At 25.9% G+C, this 16,978-nt stretch overlaps 1 protein-coding gene across 1 annotated transcript; it reads right to left on the bottom strand.

Annotated features, from left to right (window-relative positions):
* Window positions 1–3,683: 3,683 nt before the first annotated feature.
* OCT59_017100 (uncharacterized protein) lies at window positions 3,684–16,362 on the bottom strand (the record flags this gene model as incomplete). Its single annotated transcript, XM_066146136.1, has 14 exons — window positions 3,684–3,773; window positions 3,852–7,110; window positions 7,188–8,258; window positions 8,332–8,437; window positions 8,511–8,565; window positions 8,651–9,170; window positions 9,258–9,414; window positions 9,487–10,654; window positions 10,735–12,673; window positions 12,752–14,157; window positions 14,224–14,515; window positions 14,595–15,394; window positions 15,469–15,611; window positions 15,939–16,362. 14 exons carry the CDS (start codon window positions 16,360–16,362, stop codon window positions 3,684–3,686), a joined length of 11,430 nt encoding a protein of 3,809 aa, XP_066003859.1.
* Between the last annotated feature and the right edge of the window lie 616 nt (window positions 16,363–16,978).

The following is a 16,978-nucleotide window of genomic DNA, read 5'->3' as shown; positions in this document are numbered from 1 at the left end:
ATACATCTCAATACAATCCAACAAGCTGTGTATTATTTTTTTACAATTACTTGATAACAAGTTAATGCAATTTAACTTTTAGCAATTCGGTATATTTTAACCAAAAAAAAATTTTTTTATTGTAAATTTAAGTTATTTAACATTTAAAAATGATTTTTTGTTCTTATTTTTTACTATTAAATACAAATTATTTCAAAAATGAATGCAGAAAATTAAATCTTCTAATTATTATTTAAAAATTATGCTATTAAATAAAACATTAATTTTTTTGTTTTTTATTTACTTTTTTATTAGATCTAAAAATTGTCAGAAATTTAAATCCTTCAATTATTAATACATTACATATTTATGGAAGTTAAATAAATATACTTATTTATTAATCTATTTAATGTAATTTAGCAATTAACATTTTATTTTGATTTTATTTATTTTTTTATTAATCCAAATTATTTAAAAATTAATAGAAAATTAAATGATTTATTTGGCTCTTTTAATTATTAATATATTATATATTTATAGAAGTTAAATAAACATACTTATTTAATCTATTTAATGTAATTTAACAATTAACATTGATTTTATTTTAATTTTATTTTATTTTTTTTATTTGATTTAAATTATTTAAAATTTGATAGAAAATTAAAGGATTTGATTCTTAATTATTAGTACATTATATATTTATGGAAGTTAGATAAACATACCTATTTAATAATGGAATTTAATATTTAAAATTATTTTATTAATATAAAACTTAATTTTTGTTTTGTTTTTATTTAAAGTATTTTTTTATTTTTTTATTTTTATTTTTTTTATTAGATACAAATTATTTTAAATATTGTTAGAAATTGTATCAACAAAATCATTTATTAAAAAAATTTGGATTTGCAAATATTGCAGTAAATGTTTATCAGTACATTTCGCAAATCCAAATTTTTTTAATAAATGATTTTGTTGATCCAATTTCTAACAATATTTAAAATAATTTGTATCTAATAAAAAATAAATAAAAATAAAAAAAGAAAAAAATACTGTAAATAAAAATAAAAAAAAATTAAGTTTTATATTAATAAAATAATTTAAATATTAAATTCCATTAAATAGATATGTTTAATAATTAAAAGAATCAAATCATTTAATTTTCTAATAATATTTAAAATAAATTATATCTAATTAAAAAAAAGAATAAAACTAAAATAAAATCAATGGCCTATTAATAAAATAATTTTTCAATTGTTAAATTGCATATGTAATGTACTAATAATTAAAAAATCTAATTTTTTGACAATTTTTAAAATAATTTGTATCTAATAATAAAAAAATATTTTAATTAATAAAATAATTTTTTTAAATACCAAATTACATTAAATACCAATATGTTTATGTAACTTTCACATATATTTAATTTACTACTAAATACTAGATAGTAGGTATATTTATATATGTAACTTCCACATATATTTAATATACTAATAATTGAAAGATCCAATTTTTTGGCAATTTTAAAAATAAAAAAACCAAAAGTCAATATTTTTTCAATAAACCAATTTTTTAAATGCCAAATAACATTTACAAAATTTTCATATAATATTTAAATATAAAACACAATATTCATATAACTTTTATATATTAAATAAATAATAAAACAATATCTAGTATTCTGATTTAAAAAAAAACAAATGTCTATTATCTGATTAAATATTTACATTAAATTGCTGAAAGCTAAACTGCTTTAGCTTGAAATCAAGTAATTACAAATAGAAAGATAAAATATATATAGCTTGTTGGATTGTTTTTTTGAGATATTTTAAATGGTAGCAGTTTTATACCTTTAGGATTAATAAATAAATAATAAAATATTAATATTTTCTTGAAATAATTTTTTATATTTTTAAATATTTATAAATGCTAATAACTTTTATTTATTGATAATAGAAATTCCACTATTTAGCATATTTTGATGAGACAAAGACAACAAAATATAATTTATTTATTTATGATTACTGAATAATTAGTTAAAATATTTACATTCATAATGCTGGCCAAATTTACAAAAACGGACATAAATGTCCGTTTTTATAATTCCGGCCAAATTTTGCTGGGCGAAATTATCTTAATTCTGGCCAAATTAATGTGTAACCTTAAAAAAATTTTTGACTTTTTTATAGTTACAAGGTGGTACAAAATGTACATTAATGCAATCCTTGACCATGAGTTTATAAGTAAATATCCGGTCAAAAGTTATAAATTTGCCTTATTTGTAATTAGATGTTGGTAAGTTGTTTGGACCAATCAGATCTCGTGGGCTAATCTGGCCCATGGGCAGTTTATAAGCTAGGATGTAGTGCACGCCCACTTAGCTTAGAAACTATGCCGATCATTTGGCTGGGGTGTTTCGATTGTTGTAATTTCTTGATTCATAATTTCCCGTGAAAAAAATCTGACTCGGAAACTCGGTAAATCATGTATTATTAGCTTTTATGCAATACTAAAAGACAAAAAAATACACGATAACTTAGTAAAGAATAACGTAATACCTCGATTTTTTTTTAAAAAACAAGTAAAGAAAAAAGTTTTATTATTAACTAAGAAAGCTGGTTCTAAACGCAGATAGCCTTCTTTGAAAAAAATAAAGGTATTAAACGAAAAAGACAGCTGTTTTGGATATTCTTGCAGAATTTGAAACTTAAATAGTGGGAATGAGTTATTTTAATATGAAGTTTCTTATAAAGTTTATTTTATTAATTATAGTGATCAAAAAACTAGTAATTTTTTATGATACTTTACATATGTTTTGATTTAATTATTTGATGGTACACCCTAATGTATCGTTGTAGCACAATAAGTTGTAAAGACATAATTAGCACATAAATAACAAAAGAGATATATCTTAATTTAAGTAACGTTCTAATTGAATTCTTAGCGATATAAGAAATACCTAGAAACAGTGGCTCTAATGATCAAAGTTACGTTTTTCAATAAAAAAAACCCTTCAATTTACTCAATATCAAAAAAGCTCAACATGAAAATAAGATTTTTTCAGTTTACTATGAAACCATCAATCCTATTCCAAATACACAGTGAAATTCGATAAACCGGATCTTTGATAAACCGGATTTGGGCCTAAACCGGACTTTTTTGCTGGAACCAAATTACGTATATTAAAATAGTTTCGATATACCGGAGTTTACTAGTAAAAGCTCGATATTCGATATAACGGATCAATTTTCTAACCAACTATAGTAAAAATGATTCGACAAACTGGATCACGTGATCATGAACCAATAAAATTTAAGCAATGTGATGCGGTAAATCTTAATTTTGGTCAGAATTATAAAAATCTTAATTCCGGCTGAAGTTATGTATTACTTATATATTCAATTAAAATATTTTATATTCATTTTCATGACCTCTATGACTTAAAACTAAGATGAAAAAATTAAATTATAGTGTATATTAGTTTTATTAGCATGAAAATTTTATAAAAATTCAGTATAATAGATTTTTAATATATCAAAATTTTTTCGCTAAACCGGATATCCTGATAAACCAAATATTTTTAGTGGAACCGACAGATCCGGTTTATCGAATTTCACTGTGTATTAAACTTTATTTAAATATAATTAATACAACGAATATATATATACAAAAGTAATAAATTTGATAAGAGGTAGTAAAAGTACTGTTTAACTTGTAAACTTCTTAAATTTTTTAATCAAATTTTTTCTTGCAGTTAATGAATATGCCGATGCAAAACTTTCATTATTTCCTTCTCCCTTCATTGTAATAATTAATAAAATATTAAAAATAATTATTTTAAAAATAAACTCAATATAAATCTGTTAAATACATACCTCAATTTCATTAACAATAAATGTGTAAGCATTATAAGCATGAGATACTAATAAACAAGTAGGAAACAATTTTTTAATCAATTCTTGTTTAATATCATCAGTCCATAAATCTAAAGTGAAATCCAAAATATATGTATTTAAATTCTGATTTTCAATATTAGAATTAACTAATAAAAATCTATAAATAAATCTTTTCAAAGCAAGAACCAATGCCCTAGCAGGAATAAGTTGTTGATTTTGACTATTATAACTCACAGCCTTATTGATTGAATCCTTCATTTGCTGCACTAATTGAATTTTAAATTTATCATCTATATTGTGAATTATTGAATTAGCAACTTGTTCTTCAATTAATACATAATATGCAATAATATGTTTTAAAGAAAACTCTTTAAGTATATCTATAGATGCTATATTATATCTTGCTAATTTCAACCATTGGTCAACAAAATCTAAAATAAGCATATTATTATTTTGAATTGATAATTCTTTAATAAAACAGAGCATTATTTCAAAAAGAAAAAGTAAATCAGATAGATTAACTAAATTTGTTGAACTATTTAAAATTATTGAAGAATTTGATTGCTGAAAGAATGTCAATATCATTAGAATTTTATCTCCCGGGATAGGTACTTGTTGTAATACTTTTTTAATATCAAAAAGAATTTTTGGAGAGTTATGAAATAATTCATATTTGAATGAAAAGTTTTTTAAATAAAATTGATTATTTTCCATTTTAAAATAAACTTTATCAAGAACTAATTTTCTTGCTAATTTCATTTCGATTTTTTGTAAATCAAATATAAAGTTTACATTTCCCTTTATACCCATATTTCTTTGATTATACTTTAAAATCTTATCATTCCACTCATAATTAATAAAATTATCATCTTGTGCTTGTGCTACCGTAGATATAATAAAATACATTTTAGAATTTAAATAATTCCAAGACAAATTCTTTATAAAGTTAAGGCTTTTACATTCTTCAATTGGAATATTTATAATATCATCTAAAAATTCATTGTGCAATTTAATTAAAAAGTCTAAAATTGCACATAAGTAAATTCCATTATTTTTTTGCTCAACTAATCCAAAAATTACAGGAAGTTCAAGATTCATATGTGGCTTATTAAGTAATTCTTCAGATTGATATTGATCAATATGGCTAATAATATAATTCCAACTAATAGCAAATTCTTCAAATAAAGATTTTAAATTGACATATTCATTATCATCTGCAGATTCTTTTTTAATAAATTCATGAAATGTCATGATTTGAGCTGTTTTTTTAGTTAAATGATATTCAAGCTTAAAGCTTAAAATTTTTACAAATCTAATAATTGGACGAAGATGTTTAATGAAATTTAAGTTCTTATTATGTTTAAAAAATACTGAAAGTAAAGGATATTTATCCAAATTATTATTATAATATGTATGAAAATCTTTAAAATTCACTTTTATGATTGATTTCCAAAGTTTAGGAGGAAAATACATTTCCATATTTGTAATTGACTCTATATTTGTGAAATTTTCAAAAAATGTAAACTCTTTCTTTAATATTTCGAGTTGCTTTATATCAAAAGAACTTTGCTGATATAAAATTAGCATAAAATAAGATCGTATTGAATGCATAAATAGATTAACACTGATTTTCATAACATTATTAATTTCTTTAATTAATGACTTAGATAAAGAATTATCTTTTTGAAAGTAATTCTTCCAGTATTTATTTATAAATTCTTTTAAAAATGCAATTGAAGTTATTTGTTGCAAAAGCAAATCTTCTTGATTTGTAAATGATTCAATTGAATTCTTAAAATAAGGTAACAATTCACTTAATTCAAATTGATTGAAAATTGATTGAATTATTTCACAGCAAGACCAAGCCATATTTGAGTTGATGTCATTAATATTATCATTAATAGTTTTCAATCTAATTGAAAATTGTAAAGCTTTTTTAGAATTCTTAATTAATATGAAAAATATTTGTTTGTTTTGTTGGATTTCAGTAGTAAATATTTTTTCAATTATACCATTATTCATTAGTTTGAAAGAATATTGTGAAAATATATGTTTGTAAAGAGTTAAACGAATTTCTGATTCCAAAGAAATAAGGTTAAGGCTTCTTTTAATAAATGATGTAATAGGAATTTCATTATTGTTATTGTCTAAATTACTAAATACTAAATTGATAATTTCAGTTGTAATAATTTCTTTGTTTTTGGTGGATTTTCCTAAATTAATAATTTCTTTGACTTTTTCTAGTGGAGTTGTATTAATTTTTAATAAATCATTACATATAAATAATAAGTGCAAGTTTGAAAAATTCTTTGAATCATTGATTTTATAATATATGGATGAAATGAAATCCATATCTTGTTTCCATGGTTTATCATCACATATATTTTTTAAAATCAAGTTAATTGATTCATTGAAAAGAAATCGATCAAGTTTACCATATACAATAAAATCATTCTGAGCCTTTGTAATAAGATCTGGAAATGTTTCAACCAATTTTAATTGAATTAAAATTTCTGCAGCATATTTCCACCAATAAATATGAAGAATAAATGGGTTTACAATTTTATCTTCAGTTCCAATTAAATGTCTTAAAATAAAATCCAATTTCGTTGAATAAATTGATAAATTAATTTTAATAAAATCATTATAATACAACTCCGAATATTTTTGCAAATATTCAAAGTTCGGATATATAGAAATCAAATTGTTTTTAAAATCGTCAAGATGATTTTCAATTAATCCATCATCATTTTCTAAAACTTGTTTTAAAATATCCAGTTCTTCATAATATAACTTTTTATAGAAGTTAATTTGATCCAAGAAATAGTATGAAAAAGGAAATTCAAGATCATTAATCATTAAGTGTGATATTTTATATATAGAAGGTTTCGGTTCACATAAGTTATTAATATTGATTGTTGTATTATCCATAAAGAAATGTTTCCATAAATCGGATAATTCAGTTTTTATTTTAGATTCCTTATTGTTATAATTGAAAAATGTAGTTAATGCTGATAAATTTTCGAGTGAATATATAATTTTAGCAACAGTCTGTTTAATAATTATTCTTATATAATCTTGTAAAGCCAGTGATAAGCAAGTAAATTTTGATAAATACGTTTTATCTAAAACTACTTCATATTGCCAATTTTTGCAATTTTCTAAAACCCATTCAAAAGTTTTAGTTTTAATACAATTTACAAAAATCAAATTGCTTAAAATTTGATTACTCAACGTACTACAAAAATGAAATTTATACAATAAATTAGTAATATTATAAATAATCTACTTTAGTGAGACATAAAGTTAACATACCTGATATAATTTACATTGGAATGTTGATATTTTATACATGATAAGCACCATAATAATTCATCTTTCAATATTTTTTCAAATGGCTTTGTTGAACCAACTATTTTTTCAAAAAATTCAGAGTTAATTATTTCATATAAAGGCTTATCCAAAAAATCCATTAACGGTGCCTCTTGTGATTTTAACGTTTCAATAGTAATTTGTTTCCAGCCACAAATGAAATTGGATTTTATTAAATTTGATTCATAATCTCGTCGAATATGAAATATTATACATGCATGCTTAATAGGCATATTTATTTCATATGCTTCTTTTTTGGCCAAAAATTCGCTTCGAAACTGTTCAATAATATACTTCGCTAATTTGACACATTTAATATTAATAGTATTAATATCACACTGAAGGATTAAAACTTGATCCATTGATTCAAAAAAGAAATCTTTTACTATTTTTGATATTTGAACTTCGGTCTTAATGATTGACAAGTTATGCGCTTGATATCTCAAATAATCTTGCAAACTAGATTTGAAATCTGTGTAAATCTTAGAAAATGTATTTATAATTACTAATTGTCCTTCGGGATCAAACAGACCAAATAAAGCGTCAAAATAATTGGAAAGGCAATTATGATTTTGATTGAAATAAACATGTTTCCACCGATCAACTTCATCTTGTTCTAAAATTGATAATTCTGCTCTTATAATCCCATCAGCAGAAGCTATTGCAATTAATGATTCTTTACATTTTTCTAAAATCTCATTATCATTAGCTTCAAGGTTATTCTTTGTAATGTAAAACATTAAACTTTGTAAAGTTTCATCTTTATCAAATCCAATGAATAAATCCTCTTTGGTGAATCTATTATGTAAACCAGTCACTGAATTAGCCTTAACCAAAGTTGTAATTTGATTTGTCCAATTGTCTAAATATTCAACAAGTAATTTTTGCTTATCATCAAGTAAGTCATTAATCGACATTCTTTGTTTTTCAAATCGATTAAGAAGTGGAGGATTAGCCAAAGCCAATTTAGTCTCATCCATAACAAGAATACATTTAAAATTCGGAGAAACGTAACTAAAAATTTATTATTATTTAAAATGTTTTGTAATAATAAAATATGAATGATAAATTTCATAATTTTACTTACAGCATAGGGTTGGAATATGCACCAAGTGCAACTCTCGTAAAGTATTTGACATTATCTTTATTTCCCACCACAATATAATTTTGATCCCATAAATCGTAAAGACTCCCTATTGAAATAGAAAAAAAATTTTTTATTTACTTGATTATTAGAATCTCTATGATAGCAAATAGAATAATTACCATAAATTGTTTCTAAATCTGTTAAAATTAATGGTCTGCCTGCTTCAACGCACATCTAAAATGATATATTGACTTTTAATATAAATAAGCATATTAAACTAGGAAAAAAAATTCTTTGAGTTGAAAATTAAATTTTTAACCATGATTCTCCTCAAAACACTATAATAGTAATCTTCTTGATCGTCAGGAAATTGTGATCCTAGAATTATAACAGGATCCAAATCTCTCCTCCTTAACTGATAAGTCAGCAAATTTACAATTGAATCACTTTTACTGATAACCATTAAATGGCGTGCATCAGAATCATTTAAATTTGAATCAATTAATTGTCCGACTGGAATTTGTTCATATATCCATGGCTTATGATTATTAAACATCTTTAGAACGTTTCCAAAATATTGATTACATAATTTGACATGATTCTCGGTTCCTCCAAAATTACGAGCTAGTGCCATTTGAACATTCCCCGGAGTCATTTCGTTTAATGAAAGACGCTTCACCAATGCATAATAATCACGAAGGCCGTGAAAGTTAGACAAAGTTTGACCATTTTTTTCATATGCTTTAGCTAAAGGTTCTAAAACTAATCTTTGTCCAATAACTCTAGTATTTAATAAACGTTCGGCAGTATCGACTAAATCATTCAAATTAAATTGTGGTCTGTATAGAGGATATAAGAAAATTATAAATAAGTTGTAAAATTGTGAAATTACTATATAAATATCAAATTTTTTAAAAAAATTGTACCTTTGAACAAGTAATGCACGACTACTTTTACTGATGTCTAAGCGCCAATTAAATATTCCTATCACTGAAACAGTTGGCCCTGTATCTGGATAACTTGGTTCAAGCAAAGAGTGAAGTACTTTTAATGGATTGAAAGGACTTGTTTCAGCCAACCCAACTATAAAAAGAATAATAAATGATATGAACAACTTAATAATGTAAAAAGACCATAAGAAAATAATAAAATTACCTTCATCAAGTAAAACAACACTAGCAACAGGAAATTGTTTGGAAGTTGTCTTCTGAAATTTATTTGCCTTCTCAAAAACTTTTATAATACCTTCAGAAGTTGAAGATGAAGAGCCTTGATGTGGAATTAAGTAAACTTGTGCTAATTTTCTAAAATACATATCACTTGAATCAGAACCACGTAAATTCGAACTTATAAGACGAACTGCTAAAGATTTTGAAGAGCCCGATGCTTCTATAAGAAACAGAGGGATTTTTGTCAAAATGCATACGATAATGACCAAAACATTTTCTAATAAAGCTTCGTTATATGCCGTATTAGGTGGACATTGCATCCTGTTAATATAATCTTTTTGTTCTTCGCGAATAATTTTGGAAAACATATGCTCCCCTATATACTCTTTGTGATTTTGTAATATTTGCCCCATTTCACTACGATATTGTTTGCATAAATTTTGATCATATAAACGAAAATGATAACAAAGACTAAGTGCCAGAACATAAGACCTAATCCTTATTGTTGGATTACCAGGTGGTGGATATGTATGTTCTTTCTTCCAAACTGGACGATCTTGAAGAGAATTATTAAAGAATTTCACTAATTTTATAGCTCGTTTAACATCACGTAAGCTCACACTATATCGTTCCTCAACCTTACGAATGAATTCTTGAGAAGCAAATAAAAGTTCTGCAAATACAGGGTGTGCTAAAGTTTTTAATTCTTTTTCAACCATTATTTGAATATATCTGTATTCATCATCTGGTTTCAGAATACCGTAGTCCCAAACATAATCTAAAATTTGGTCAGGAAGTGGTTTGACCTGATAAACAAGATGACTCCATTCTTCGAATTTTTTAACTCTATTTGTCAAACCGGCTTCACTTTGAGCTTTCGCATGAAGACGGTATGGATTGCAAGCAGCGAATAAACGAATATTTGGGTGTATTGGCTTCCCATTAAACATTCGATGGGATATTAAATCAGCGAGTAAACCTATATAATTGCAAGTATTAATTTCATCAAAAAATAACCAAATCTCGCCTTTTTCTGCTTTTTCTAAAGAATCATTCATGAACATCACAATAGCTTTTTCATTGATTCTGGCGTGAAGGAAAAGTGCCTGGAATTGAACTTCAATCATCAAGGCCAGATAAGAGATCAAACTTGTCTATAAAAGAAACAAAATTTTAATAATTATTTTTATTTTTTTGAAAAAGTAACATATATAATGAAAAATAACATATTCACCTTGCCACATCCTACTTCACCACAAACTATGACCGGAATGTTTGCACGTGCTCTTAAAAGAATTAAGACCATCTTTATTAAGTTATCACCAGATAAAGCATATTCAGGAAGATCTGATCTTCGTTCCAAATATTCTAACTTTAATAAAAGAGCTTTTGAAGACATCGAATTATAATCATCTAATTCCCATTTCGTTTGTTTACCAATTACTTGACTTTTTAACAAAGTCTTTATATTTTTATGAACTTTATTTCTGTCACGATATAAAGCTGATATTATATCAGGAATTTGAGAATTGAAAAATACTATAAGATGATTTAAGTCGTCCCATTGAACAATTTTACCAAGACGAGCGTTTCCATCATCAGCATCTATAGCACTTGTAGATTCTAGTTGTGCCTCTTTTGTTCTAATAGATATGGTTGCAAAATCTTTTGAAACATCTATTAAGGTTCTTAATATAAGATTTCTAATGTTAGTTTCTTTTACCATTAATTTGAGATTATCTACAGTAAAGAATTGATTTGATGAAAATCGAACTAATTGATCTGCGAGTACATTAATAAATATTTCAACAAATCTAAATGAAGAAGTATCTTTGTTGCCTTTATTAAAGAAGTATTTTTCAATAAGATTTTGACAACGTTCTACTGGTAATGGATCTTTAATTGCTTTATCTGTCCGGAAGAGGATCTCTTTTGAATCTATATTATTACGATCCAATAAATTTAAATAATGACAAGTAATCTGAATTGGACTATTGATTTCTTGAGAGGCTTTCAAATTCTTAATATTCCAAGATATATGATTAAACAATAAATATCCTGCCATAGGAAGAGAATTAAGTAGATTCTGTTCTGTAGTTGAAGCTATTTCGATAAATATATGTGTGGGTGTTTCTGATGGAGGCAGACAAGCTATATCAACATTTGTAGAAACCATACCCAAAGTTAATAACTTAAATAAAAACATATTAACGTCTCCAGGATAGTTAGCTGATACTATATTGATATGCAGACTTTCAACAGGTCGGAGTTTACATTCTTTGAATTGACGTACAAGCCTGCCAAACTGCGTATCATCGCTTATTAAAAAGCTACGAGGAACTTTCTTTTTTCTGAAACTATATTCTTTAATCCATTCAGTTTTGCCCTGTCCTGATAAATCAGAAGAAACGCGTATGACATTCTGACACAATTCTCTATAAATTCCTCTCATTGAATCATTATTTAATCCATTAGTTTCCTTAACATCTGAAGAGAATTGATCTAAAATACGATGATGGACTCCATTTTCTCTGCAGAAAATGAGTGCTAAAAGATAGTCCTTTTGATCTTGCATTGATCTAATTTGGTTAGCTAAATTATATTGTAATTCAATTTCCAATAATTCCAAATTTACAATACAAAATAAGTGAATTTCATATCCATTTTTTGATGCATAAAAACTTCTTTTAATAAAAATAGTTAGTTCTTCCATTGTAGTTGAGGAAGTACATATCAAGAGTTGCCACGGTTCGGGGTAATATCCATGATTAGCATATAATGACATGATAATATTTGGAACTCGTGTTTTGTCAGTATAAGAAGCGACGAATATTTCGCCCTTTCTAACTAGATCTGACATTACGCGTTGCCCAGCAGCTTTAGGTTTACGAGATTGTTTTGGAACGTTTCTAAAAATTCTTTCTAATTCATTTCCAATTTCGGTAAGAATTTCAAGATAATTTTTGGATTCACGTAAAATTTTTTGCATATCTCTACGAGTTGATGGTAATTGTGCTTTACTGTTTACGAATCTAATCAATATTTTGCATTCTTCTTCATTACCCTTATCTAATTTTTCTGATGTAAAATAATCATAGAATGCTAAAATGTGACAAGCGGGGAAGAACGTTAAATAAAAACATCTTTGTTGTGCACGATCTACTATATTTTGCCTATAAATTTGTAAAACCAAAACTCGTTAATTTCTTACAAGAAAGCAATAATGATAAAAAAAATTAAAAAACACTCACCAATTTTTAAGTTCTTCCTTTAAAAATTTCAGGTAATCTCTCATATTATCCGTTCCTTGTAATTTATTTTCAAACTTTCTATAACCAAAATGTCCCATTTGTATCAACATGGATACTATATTAATTATTTCTTGTGCAATATCGACTTGGGCAACAAATTTATCCATAACATCTTTGGACATTTCTGCCTCTTTGTTGTTTGTATTTTTTGGTTTTGCAATCAAAAGAGCCTGTCCACGTAAATCTAAAATTTCGTTTAGATTATATTTCACATTAGATTTAGAGGGATATTGTAAAGAAACTAAACACTTGTCTTCTTTTCGGTCACGTGTAAATGTAAAGGTTCCATTAAGTACAGCATTTTTGATTTTCTCTCTAGTTACTTCTTCACTGTTTTGAATATTATTGTACATATTTTGCAATGCCATATTGCTACTATTACATAACGCAATCTTTTTTCCTAACGTAGGATTCTTGTTCACAACATCTGATAACGAAGCTAAAAAACCAGTAATACCTTCCCAATAATTAATCTTCATAAAAGGTAATAAATATTGCCCAACTTGAATGAGAGAGGAAACAGTATCCTCTTGGATCAATCCTTCATCCGAATAGTCATCCACACCAATAAACAGATTTTTAATATTATGCTCGGCAATTTTCTTTAAGAAACTCAAAAATTCTTTAGCGCTTGATAGCTCTTTTATCAATTTCCAACAATCTTGATTGACATTAGAAAGATTCTTATCAAGATAATCGAAAAAATTATTCAAGGTGCTAAGTTTCACGGAATCATCTTTTAAAATACCAATTGATTTTGATAGCCAATCATCTTCATCATGTGGTACTTTGAAGAATTCCATTTCCACGACACTTTCTAGCTCTTCAAGTCGTTGGATCCAATGAGGAATTTTTGTAAGATAATCAAGGGTCTGCACAAATATTTGACTTTTGGAAATTTTATAGTCTTCCATCAAATCAAGCTCTGAATTAACATCTGTGACATTTTTCCAAAGCAAAGATGTTTCTGAACATTTCAGCTTTTCCCAATCCTTAAGTTGTTTACACATAGCATTATACTTTTCAAAAACGATTGGAATTAAATTTTGTGCTATGTATTCTACGTTTATTGCAGCAGCGTCTTCCTTAATACAAAAATCGAAGATATTTCGAAAAGCTTGAGATCGATTAAATTTGTAGCAATTTCTTGCACTGTCCATAGTTTTCTCATGGAATGCCCAATGATCTGATAAGAGCACTTGTTTCACCTTTGTTTTATCTGAATTTTGCAAATGTTGTTTTAAATCTCGAATATAATCAGCTACATCTGTTACTTTATCGTTTGGACAAAATCCGTTATAAAATTTGGAAAGTACATCGAGTTGATTTTGATAATTATTACATATCTTTCTAAGTTTTGCAATTTCATCTCAAGAAATGATTACGTCTCCCAATGCTTTCTTCTTATCAACAGCCGCATCAAAATGTCGAAATAGATATTCGTCATCATATTTCAAAATTTGTCGCAATAATTGGACATCAATAGTTTTTTCAAGAAGGAATCCAGCAAGTTCGTTAATTGACGTTTTAATATTTTTAACAAATGGATTTGAGTTAAGTTTTGCGACGCTTCCAGTAGCGCGTAATATGATATTCCAAAATTTACTAATCTTTACAATATTCAAATAATGATCTGAAGAGCTGGATACAGTCGATTGGCTTTCTAATCTATTCATAATATGATATAAAATATCTTCGCTCATCCTAATGATTTATTAACAAACAATAAAAAAAATTAAAACATTACAAATATTTAGGAGAAAAATTATTACAAATAACTTACATATTTGGAACGTCTAGAGGCCTGGTTTCGCAATCGCAAATAATGCGTATCTTATTTAAAAACTGATTATGAGTTTGTAGAGCAGACTTATTAAATATGTCCTTTACAATCTCTACAAATAGTTTCTTAACATCATCTTGCTTTATTTGTACTATTAATTTTGTTGCAGCAAAGATTCGATCTTCTGAACAATTCTTCACTCTATCTATGGCAATTGCTGTTAAATCTCGCCAAATATTAATTCTTTGATTAAGCAAAGGATACATAAGATCTAATTGTTGAAATACCAAAAAAATAAAATTGCTCTCGTTTTTATTACTTGTGCTTGTATCGAGTTTGGAGAGAAGATTTTTAAACCAAATTACACAAATTTTTGGTATCTTTTTCTCTTTGGTATCTGAAAAATCACTACGGAACCAATCGTCTAAAATTTCAGGAAATATTTTTAATAATTCCAAAGTATGTGACTGAGATATTAGCTCCAATGATTGAATAACTTTATCTTTGTGCCAATCCAGATTATTATCGTGAAGTAATTTTTTAATAGCATCGATATTTTCATATGTCCACTTTTTATTTGGACTTAAAAGTAAAGATATAACTTGATTTGGGACAATTCCTGAAACACGGTCTTGATAATCTTTTGAAAGGCTTCTAAAGTAGAATTCTAAGGCAACAGCATCACTAATTTGTCCAATAAAACACTCAAAAAGACTATAATCAATTTCGTCGTTATGAATAAGAACATCATTCCAAATTTTTAAAAGAGAGTCAATATCGTAACATAATTGGATTAACCACTAAAAATTTAAAAAATGGGTAATTAAAATCAAATTAAATCAGAATTCAAAAAAATTTTTAATCCAAAATTTACCTTTGCGATTACAACGTAAGATTCTAATTTAATATTCTCAGTATAAATTTTAATGATTTTACATCTTTCAATAAATTTTGCTAAATTTTCATCAGAATATTTTAAAGCTTTTAAATGCTTAATAAAAGTACAATTGGGATCAACTTCAATCATAATTTTAAAAATAATGAGCCAATCAAATTTCATCTGAAAAGCATTATGCTTGATTAAAGTTATGATAGCAGTATACATTTGATCTTTAGTGCCTAAAGGTAAAATTTCTTGCTTATAATTCTCAAGTGCATTAAGCAATAAGTTAGATGGGAAATTCTTTGGCAATTCACGAGGAGAAACCTCTCTTTTTGAAACATAATACCCTAAGAGAATACATAAGAATAACCGTTTTTCTTTAAGGTCATTATTAATTTGATTGATAATAAATTTTGGATTTGAAGCGCGTATCGTTAGATCATTGTGAAAAGTTAATAAACGTTGATATTCCACAACTTTGTCTTTAAAGTTATTAGCCTCGATAGAATCATAAATATAGTCTACAAAAGCAAATCCATGCATTTTCCATATATCAAATTGATCATTTATTTCAATATTCAACGTGCGATTGTCTTGAGAATCAATTCCTTCAAATTCAATTTTTTCTTCTCCTCCAAATAACATAGATTTAGACGTATGAATAGCATACTTATATTGGATTTTTTCAAAATTTGATACCGAAATGGTAACTGGATCGGATTTCCAATATGTTAGATTTTGAGGAAATGGTTGACGAAGTTTTACGATAGGATTTTTCCAGGATCCTAATTCTTTTACATCGCCAAGAATTACAGGTTGTCCATTTCTTTCAATGTTCTCTGGCAAAAGAATATGGAATGTAAATGACAATGTATTATTTTCCATATGGCTTCTCTTCTATAAGAACGTAAAACCAATAAAATAAAATAAAATTAAAAAAAAAAACTTTTGATTAAATATCCCTTAAATGATAGCTATTGTTCTAAATTCCGCGGAATTTTCAGGATTTCCGCAGAGGATTCCATGGAATTTCATTGTATTATAGTTTAGATCGGCACATGAGCAATGGTAAATCGCAGCCAAATTTAGCTGCAAAACACTTTAAGGGATAAGATATGTAGGCTGAAATCATGTATCGTACAAACATAAGATAGACTCGTGCTTAGACTCGTGCAATATATTAATTATATGCAGCAGATCACTATATAAAGGAAAATGGCGTTAGGAAAGTTTAATGAAAAACTTTTCTTTAATTGTATCATCATTCTTAAACTGAATGACATCATTATTCTATTTCAATCTCTCAACTAGGGAAGATGGAGAGGGTATGTTAGAGAGGGTATGTTAGTAAAGGAGTTAGTGTTTAGTATATTTTTGTTTGAATATATTGCATTTGTATTTTTTTATAAATAAATATAAACGCGTGACGGTATGATCCAAAAAAAAAAATTAAAAAAAATTATCTTTTATTTAAAAAAATATTAAATTAAATTTATTGTTT

This window comes from Rhizophagus irregularis, chromosome 25, assembly GCF_026210795.1.
Source record: "Rhizophagus irregularis chromosome 25, complete sequence".
Taxonomy (NCBI): Eukaryota; Fungi; Glomeromycota; class Glomeromycetes; order Glomerales; family Glomeraceae; genus Rhizophagus; species Rhizophagus irregularis.
Note: the sequence above shows the minus strand (reverse complement) of the source record. Positions and strands in the feature narration are given on the sequence as shown.